This window comes from Diadema antillarum, unplaced genomic scaffold (assembly GCF_040938485.1).
Source record: "Diadema antillarum isolate AM-2024a unplaced genomic scaffold, OU_Dant_1.0 seq00000069_RagTag, whole genome shotgun sequence".
NCBI classification, from domain to species: Eukaryota; Metazoa; Echinodermata; class Echinoidea; order Diadematoida; family Diadematidae; genus Diadema; species Diadema antillarum.
The window spans coordinates 1,644,606-1,654,726 of NW_027271168.1; the positions used below are offsets into that span (position 1 = coordinate 1,644,606).

General features: G+C 39.8%; 1 protein-coding gene across 1 annotated transcript; it reads left to right on the forward strand.

Moving 5' to 3' along the window:
* Positions 1 to 1,834: 1,834 nt before the first annotated feature.
* On the forward strand, positions 1,835 to 9,836 carry LOC139725939 (dnaJ homolog subfamily C member 9-like). Its single transcript, XM_071637021.1, has 5 exons — positions 1,835 to 1,972; positions 5,955 to 6,107; positions 6,558 to 6,674; positions 8,230 to 8,438; positions 8,930 to 9,836. The coding sequence occupies exons 1-5, from the start codon at positions 1,882 to 1,884 to the stop codon at positions 9,140 to 9,142; spliced, it is 783 nt and encodes a 260-aa protein (XP_071493122.1). The 5' UTR covers positions 1,835 to 1,881; the 3' UTR covers positions 9,143 to 9,836.
* Positions 9,837 to 10,121: the final 285 nt, after the last annotated feature.

The window sequence follows — 10,121 nt, forward strand, 5'->3', positions numbered from 1 at the left end:
CGAAGTTTGGGGACTTGCTCCTTGACGTCGATGTCGGCCCTTCCAACGGGCAAAGTACAATGTTCAAGTAATATTTAACCGCGCGAAAACGCAGTCCGCATGCTGCAGAGTCATGCTTATCGGAACGGTATGCAAAGGTCTTCTTGATTTATCCTCTTGTGCACTATTGGATATACTCACGGTAGCATCTTTTGGCTAATCTAAGCATGCTAAGTGCCGTAATTTTTAATGACTCATTTGGAAATTCTTCACCGTTCAAGATTAGCGTCTTGCTTCAAACTGTACTTGATTTCTTTTGCCATTACATTTTAGTGAGCAATTCGTTGTGACGGAATAAAAAGTCAAGAACTCCTTATCTTTGTCTTTAGCCTTTTAACTCCCAACCAACGCTTCATATTTTACCATGAATTATATAAGGATATACTGTTTGAAAAAAAAAAAAAAGTTTCAAGGCTGCTATGCCACCTATGAGTTGCCCACTCCTTAATTCACATCCCGGAAGGAAGCAGAAATTTAACCAACAAGAGTAAAATATGAACTCCTTTCCGATGCAAGTCACTATACTCCACTCTAAGATATATCTTTGTTTCTCTTCTTTTTATTTCTTTATAAAATAATTGATTTATATGAAGATTTATTCTTTCATTCATTTCTATGAGCTTTAAATGTTTGAAATTCTACTCGTTTGTTGGCAATTTTACAAATTACTAAATAACACACTAATAATTCTTTCTCGTTGGTGTAGTTTCCCGTGTCCGCTTTTACTCAAAGAGTCTGTACCTAGTGTAAAGGGTCCCAAAACAGGGTCTGACTTTCACTTTTGTTCAGTATATGTTAGTTTTTATCATGATAAGGCTACCATCTTGAATATTTATATCATCATATTAATAGGCATCTAATGTTGTTTAAAATAATTTCAATCATCATTGTTTCATTCTGGTTATCATCATCTTTTTTTTCATGATCACTATCGTCATCATATTCCTTGGCCTACTAGACCCTATAATTGTTTTTGATCATCATTATTATTTTGATCGTTTTTGTTGATACTATCATTAACAATGTTAAAGCAATTAGTTATAACACTGTTAGTTGTAGGCGTATTGGACCTGTAGGCTATTATTACATGGATTTAGACCTGCCTTACCATCTTTATTCGAGGTATACCTAATGACGGGCCCCGATGGGGATGTCATGGCAGTGACACTGCTGATGAGGGATACAATCATGTACCCTGCATGTGCAGTAGTGCCCACTACTACTTTTTTTTTTAATCACTGTCATCATCACTTATGATATAAGACGAATATTTTTTTTTTCATACATTGTATATCATTAGGGGACCTACTGTATCATCGTCATCATCATCATCACCACCACCACCACCACCACCATCATCATCATCATCATCATCATCACCATCATCACCATCATCGCCATCATCATCATCATACCAAATAGTGCGGTGTGGCGCTTAGTAACGGTCTTTGTTCTTTTATGTTTTGATGAAATCTCAAACTCGGACAAAGTGGAAAAAGCGGTAATCTTTATTTCATGTGAAATCCTTTCTAGAAATCTTTTCTAATACTTTGTAGCATATAGGGGTCCAAAAGCCTGTAGTTACTAATCTTTTCTAATACTTTGTAGCATATAGGGGTCCAAAAGCCTGTAGTTACTGAACCTATCAACTTCGTACCCGTTCAATCTGTGGTCCCTTGATACTCACGTCCCACACATGTACATGGGTACGATCTTTTCGCGCGCGGAATTCGAAGTGCGGGAAATACTACTTCCGTCTTCCTTTTATATCTGATATACTGTACATGCGTTGTGCCTACATTTGTCTCGCCGGTTTTGTTGCCAGTGTAATCGCACCACAAAATGTCTCTTCTTGACCAGTGTGAAGAGTTGTTCGGGTCGAAGAATCTTTATGATGTGCTTATGATCAAGAAAGATGCGACGGCGAGTGAAGGTACGTATGAAAAATGTGCATCCACGTAAACTTCAGTTTATCGTTTCTCATGAAGTTCTGCGTCATGTCACAGGAAATTTGCTTCAGCCCCACATACTGCAATTTCTGTGGGTACGAGCATCGCGCCACAAAATCTGTCCGCGCAGTTTATTGAATTTACACTTGGTTACTAGACCCCCAGTATGTCTAAGGCAAAACTTGGAATGAGTAAAGTACGTGGAAACAGCTCCTCATGTATGTACCCCCTCCCCCCCCCCCCCCCCACATTGCATGTGCAGTTAAAGATAATATAAAGTTTTGGTACCTCAAAAGTTTCCCTGAATTTTTGCGTTTCAGGTTAAAGTACCTTTCATATAACTGACACTGTGACACTTACTCGCCCCAAAGTGCTCTCAAATGGTAGTCTCATGTGTTAGTAATCATGCAATTAACTGCAACCAGTAGCCCCATACGCATAGCGTAATGTTGACCGAAAGATCGGTCTGTATCTGTCCGTCGGGGAATGTTCGGCGGAGACTGCGTCTGGCTTCACGGATCCCCTCCGTATACAGACCGAAGTCAATGATTGCGGCTCCTGTGTGGAGCAGTCGCGCACAGATCAAACGTTACGATAAACCAAATTTCAGACAGCTTTTTTACATTCAAACAAGTATGACATGACATGACACATTATGCAGCAATATTTGGGATAAATTTCTCACATTGTGCAATCGAAATACTCACATAACCTCGGTTATAATGCAGAAATTTTATCGATATCGCAACATCGCCATTCGCGAGCAGTAAGTCGCCATTTTGAATCTGTAACAATTGCTAAGCCAATCACATGCGAGGTACGTGTTTTAGTAAAACAAACACGTAGAAACTACCTCGCATGTGATTGGCTAATAGATTCATAGTGTATGTTTCTGCAGTTTGAATGTGACGACGCGACAGGCTGTGTTTTACGTTGAAAATTCTCCTAAAATGTTGGATTATTCATTAATCTGGTGAGTGTAACGTATTCTTAAAAAAATAAATTCACCATACAAGCTTACATTTGCCGACCTAGGGCCGTGAATTAGACGCAATCGAGAAGGGTGAGGTACCTCACCCAATTTTCCATAGAGACAGTGGTTAAGAACATCCACACAGCAATGGGTACTGCAACCTTCCGTCTGTCTACGGAGGACAGCGTTAATGGCAAAATATAAAAGAGTCCTCCGGACAGACGGATCTTTCTGTCTAAGCGTAATGGGGCTTCGCATTGCAGCATTCAGGATCATGACAGATTTAGTATCGTGGGTAAATATCAACTTAAAATCCATAGATTTCTTCAATTTGAAGACTTACAGTACCAATTATTGAATTAAGTTGAAGTATTGAAAACAGGCTTTGGGCAACGTTTGGTTCTGTCAATAGTCCCTTTCTGTTCGAATTGATGACTGAATGTGACTCGGTCGAGAGGACCTTGGGAGAGCTACATACACTGAATACCATACTACGGCCAGCGCATGTGCACACAAACATCTTATCTGTTCATGGATTTGAAATTTGTGCGCATGTGATGTGTGCACATGCGCTGGTCATAGTATTCAGTGTATGTAGCTCTCCCAAGGTCCACTCGACCGAGTCACATTCAGTCATCAATTTGAACAGAAAGGGACTATTGGCAGAACCAAACGTTGCCCGAAGCCTGTTTTCAATACTTCAACTTAATTGGTAAGTCTTCAAATTGAAGAAATTTTTGAATTTTAAGTTGATATTTACCCGCGATACTAAATCTGTCATGATCCTGAATGCTACAATGCGAAGCCCCATTACGCTATGCGTATGGGGCTGCTGGTCGCAGTTAGCTATGCATACACATGTTTTGTATGGGGCTGCACGCTGCTGGTCGCAGTTATCATGCAATAATGGTTTCGCACAATACGTGTACTACCTCACCGTCGAACGGCGGCGGCTCTGGTACGAAACTATTATTGCATGATTACTAAAGACATGAGAGCACTTTGGGGCGAGTAAGTCTCACAGTGTTGGTTATATGAAAGGTACTTTAATCTGAAACACAAACTAAGACAAGGAAATTCAGGGAAACTTTTGAGGTACCAAAACTTTATATTATCTTTAACAGTTGTGCAAACTTTTAAACGCATGCTGTTGTACTTGTATGGTACTGAGTTGACCGACAAGTATGTCTAAGGCAAAAAACTTCTCATTTATAATAGTGACATTTGCTGGGTCAGTTGTTCGCTTCCTAGACAGACACCATTGAATCATACGCCATTGCGACGGTTTCCATCGTTCTGGCGGAAACGCAACTTCGACCCAGTTCCCCCCGCATAAAAATGGTTACCATTATTTTTTTCCAGCTTGGTTTTCAAACTGATCTGGAAAAAAATATATACAGGATTAACCAGTAAACATTTTGACTCTCCTCTTCCACTGTTTCCTCCTGTTTTCTGGTTGTTTCCTTTGCAGCGCTCCCCAATTCATCGCCGCCCTTCGTTTGAAAAATGACAGCACGAACGTCTATGGCAAGCCAAATGCATGCTCCATACAATCACTATATCGGTACACTTACGTGCAGTAAACGTAAGTGTACTGATACAGTATAGTGATTGTATGGATCATGCATTTGGCTTGCCATAGACGTTCGTGCGGTGATTTTTCAAACGAAGGCAGCGATGAATTGGGGATCACTGCAAAGAAGTGGAGGAAAAACGGTTGAAACCGTCACAATGGCGTATGTACATTGTATCAATGGTGTCTGTCTAAGAAGCGAACAACTGACCCAGCAAATGTCATTATTATAAATGAGAAGTTTTTCGCCTTAGAAATACTTGTCGGTCAAGGTACTGTGTAGACGAGACTCTGGTCCCTAACACGTTAGATATCTACCGCACTCTATTGTCATATTAGTCTATCTGATGGATGGTATTGATATATTATGGTAATGACTAATAGTAATGTTAAGGTTTACTCATTGTTACAAGAGTCCTCAAACTGTTAGTACAGTTCTAACCATTATTAGTAACTTTTGTATTAATAGCAGACTTTCTGGGTCTATGCGTGCATACAATGTACATTTTAGTAACATTTTGGCAAATGGTGGGGACGTTAACACAGTGCAACACTGTAACATAATACAATTACCACAATACACAGCATGCTTGGCCTGGCATGACAGCCTTGTGAAGTGCATGTTGAGTGGGACTCGGAAACTTGCATAAGTATGAGTTCGTTATTAATTTTTAAGCTGTAAACTGTGTGATCTAGAAGTCTACATGTAATCCTTCTACACTACATAGTAACTCTATAATGTTTTGACTTACCGGTAGGCCTACACTGTAAGAAAAAATGATTATCCTAAAATGTGTCTTTTGGTGGTTAGAAATCCATAATTATTTGTTTGTTTGTTTTTTGTGAGGCATTTGAGAAAGTTTGTTCGGCGTGTGAGCATTAGAAACACCCCTAAGGCAGAGACTCCAACCCTCCCGCTTTCGACAGGAGAATATCTCCTGGCGAAAGCCCATTTTTGCAAAATCTCCCGTTCTCCCGCTTGAGATTTGATTTCTCCCGCCCTGGCTCTGTGTCTCCCATTTGAAAGGATTTCCTACTTATTGCCATCATTTGTTGAAAAATAAGCCTTAGATAGCACGAGAGAGCATCTAAAACCTAGAGCTGGACCCCGACCGCAAGGAACTCCACGCTCATGAAGTGCACTTTGCACACATCAAGTTGGAGTCTCCCGTTTGCTAGGGGTTTCAGGCGGGAGAATCTCCAGATCATCAGGTGATTGGGGTTGGAGTCTCTGCCTAAAGGTGTGAGTCTCACCTGGCTAATAATACACTAGACTTGGTTTCTTCTGCAATCAATGCTTAATAGCACTCCCCACCATGAACACTACTGCTCTGTTGAACTCATGCTGATTTCATGCTGATTTTCATTAACTCATTCAATGCTGATTGTGTTTTACCTTTTGGATCCTGCATGCTTATAGTGAAGAAAGGCTACTTCAAGCGGTCACTTCAGGTCCACCCTGACCGGGCTGCTAAAGAGGACAAGGATGAGGCCACACAAAAGTTCCAGGTCGTGTCCAAGGTCTACATGGTCCTGTCTGATAAGTCTCGGAGGAACCTTTATGATGAGTCAGGTTGGTAAAAGTTCTTGAGCTCTCAATTCCAATCAATGACATCACTACATCTGTCTGTGGCTCAGCATGAACATACAAATGCAAACAAAGCACCCCATTACATGTGCCAATCCGTGAACAAAGCTTGGCATTAAGGGTTAATATGTCATGGAGAAATTATTGCTCGAGCATGTATGGCTACATCGTGCACGTTTCCTTTGCACTGAGGTTTAGACAAGACCCAAATGGCAGACTACTTCACTCTATGACACTCACTTTACGTGAATACATCCAGGCATCATATTTTTTTTTTCTTCTTTTCTACATACTAAAATCTGAAATTTGTGATCACCTTGTGTAGCATAGATTTTAATCCACAAAGGATCATTGTGGTACAGCAACATGACTACTTACCTTATCAAATATTTAAAGAGACTCTGAAAGTCATTTAATGATATATTCACCCTTCAGGAGAAGTTGATGATGAGGTTGATATGGACCAACAGAAGGACTGGGATGCTTACTGGAGAATCCTCTTCAAGAAGGTCGACGTCAAGGACATAGAAGAGTTTGAAGAGAAATATCGAGGTAGGTGTATCACTCTCTATGCATTTTTGTTCTTACTTTACTTCTCTGTTGCATTCATGAAGTTAGGGGTTCTCTGATGTTACAATTTCAGTTCATTGTATGTAGAGCAACTACTGTGGGATGAGCAGGTTTTAAGCTGTAGTGTCGCAGCTTATGAAAACTGCTCACATATAGCATGATGCAACGATGACACAAAGTCTTGGAGTTTACAGAATGCCTCTTTTAGTTGCAAAATTTGCTTCTCTTTCATCGGCTTTTTTCCTTTAGCTTTGTTTTGTGTTTGCTGCCCTTATTGTGATAAGAATTAGAAAAAAAGAAGATCTGAAAGAATTTATATTGCCAATTCTTGGTGAAATTAAAAGTCAATTGTACTAAATCTCATAGAGTCTGCTTAGAGTTGCTTTTCACTGATATAAGTTCAAGCTTTAGCTGACCACTGTATGATAGAACTCAGACAGAACCTCCAGAATCTTACCACCAAGGAGATAAGAATGTATGGCAGTTGTCGTTACAGTGCACTCCCATTATAAAAGGACACAGCCATAATGGAAGTCTTGTAACAATGGAGTGAAAATTCAGGTCCTAAATTTATTATTTGTAAAGCTTTATATGCCTTATTGTTCGAATGTAACAAAACATCGATATAACAAAACAAAACTGGGGGTCCTGAGGGCTTCGTTGTAACAGGAGTCGCCTGCATCTTTAATTTCCATGGAACAATTTCAGCACATCAGTCTGCAGAAACATAAAAAATGCTGCATTATAGATTAACTTTGCACAATCTTAGAAAGTCATATTCATTCTTACTAAGCCAGTGGATCCAATCATCATTTTCACTTGATTTTTTATAGCAAAAAAAAGACCCAAACAGACAAACAAAACCACATGATGAGAGCTGTCAGATTATGATATCTTTGTCATAATCACATTATGTAGAGTCCGATGAATACAGTGGAACCACTCTGTAACAGTGTCAGATATAGCAAGATATGTGATATAACAAGGTAATATTGCAGGACCCATTCCTTTTATATTCTTTTGTTCTTATCCCTATTAAAGGGATGGTACAGTTTTGGTGGAGATGAGAATTGGCTTTTAACTTTTTGCGAGATACCAAGAAAACACTTATGATATAGTACAGAGCATACCATTTTAAGAGGAATTCAAAGCTTATTTGATGAAAATCGGGTTTGGAATGACTGAAACATCCAAAAACAAAGTAAAACAAAGCGATCATAATAAAGTGTGGGTCCCACACTTTATTAGAATCGCTCTTTTTTGGATATCTCAGCCATTTCAAAACCAATTTTCATCAAATAAACATTGAATTCCACATAGAATTACATGCTCTTTCATATTTTGTAAGAGGTTTCTCATTATCTCACCAAAAAATGTTAGAAACCTGAAATTAGGTCTCAACCAGAACTATACGATCCCTTTAAAGGTAACCAATACAATGAGGATATTTCAGTGATTCCAAGCAGCTCATACCGAGGTTCCTGTGCAATTATTTTCAGCGGAGAGAACTGACTACTTTGTCATTCTTGCTTTTCAGGATCAGCAGAGGAGCTCGATGACCTGAAGGCAGCTTACATCGAGTTTGAGGGCGACATGGACGAAATCCTGGGAAACGTGATGTGCAGTACCATAGACGACGTCCCCAGATTCCGAAAGATCCTCAAGGGACTCGTGAAGAAGGGCGAGGTGCCAAAGTTTGAGGCGTTTGAGGAGAGCAAGAAGCAGGAGAAAGCTAGACAGAAGAGAGTGAGTTTGAGATGTTTGTTTCCTCAAGAGATATTCAACATCAGAAGTTTCTAGATGTGTAATTTGCTTTTCCACTACCCCCAGTCCTCATTTTACAGTATATGTATGCATTTGTAGTTTTTCATTGTAATAACGTTTCTCTCTCATAATCTTTCCTTTTCAGTGTATACAGTATATATCATGTATAAAAGATTCCTCACATGTTTGTTTTCCTGAAATGCTTGTGTTTGTTTAGGTGTGATTTATTAATTATGTGTGTAAATGTGTATTTGCAAATGTGTTTGATGTAAGATTAGTGTTAGTGTGATAAATGATATTTAATTCTTCATTGAAGATAGTGTGATGAGAAAACTTCAAAGCAGAAAGATGATCCAAAGTAGTCTCACCTCTGAAGAGCTATTGATCGATGTTCATTCCTGAACTCATTTCTTTGTCTATGAATGCCCCACCCCTCTTTTCTTTTCCACCCTATTCTTATCTCTTGAATATAGGCTGCTCAGGAGGCTGTAGAAGCAGAGGAGATGTCCAAGGAGCTGGGCCTCAACGGGGCCAGCGGTCCAGGGGACGGGGGCGACGATGCCCTGAAGGCCCTCATCCTTGGCAAACAGAAGAGCCGGGAACAACAGATGGATAACCTCTTCGCCAGCCTGGAGGCCAAGTACTGCCAGCCCAAGAAGGGAAAAGGGAAGAAGCAGAAGAGGTAATGGGCTACGACCACGCCCATTCTCCATTGCTCCCCAATGCTTCATTTCCCCTCTCAGCGGTGGGGCATTCTGGTTCTTAACACGGTAATGGCCTGGCTTTCTCTCTCCGGATCATCACACTTTCTTCTGTGCAGAAAGACTGGAGATATGAGAAACTAGAGCTATGAGGAACTAAAAAGCAATGTGCATCTTTTTCTTTTTTATGTCTTTTTTTTTTTTTTTTTTTTCACCCCAGTTTTTCATTACCGGTAGTCATATTTGCCCATGTACCATAGCAACCTGGGTTTATGTGCTATTTGTTCTGAAATTCAAAGCTTAGAGACTGGTTCCTCTGACGTCGATGATTGATTTCAAGGTTTTTCAACCGCCCAAAATTTTTTATTCTTAGAGAAGCGAAAGTGTGTCTTCACAGGAACTGCGATATTAGCGGGAATGCAAATTGTTCAAATCATGATATTTGATCAGTAATTTTGCATTTCACAGTCTTACATGAAGCTTCCAACAAGTTTAGTGTCTTTTCCACTTCACATCTCTGTCTGTTTGTACAGCTGTCTCGAGGGAAATAGGGACTGCTGAAATAGCATGATATTATAGTTTATACATGAGGTATGTAACGGCATTTTGTATTTATCTTTACAACTTCTGAGTTCATCACTTATGAATTGTTTTCTACCATCTAATGTATTACACAGACTTCCGGCCTCCACAGTTTGATTGATCCATTGGAGATTGAGCCCACGACTAAAGGCTCCTGAAAATGTCAGAATCCCTAATGCAGTGTGCTTTCAGATATTCTCCATGCTGAAGTTTGCAATAAATTTTCCCTTATGGGTGAGAAACCGAGAGTTGCCAACTAAAGGCCCCTAAAAACACAAGTGAAGTGGGACCATTGTGTAGCACAGATGAAATAATGAAAGTGAAAATGCTTCCCCAAAGTTGACAAAGGTAAACAGTAGCTTTTCATTAGCATGACAGCTAG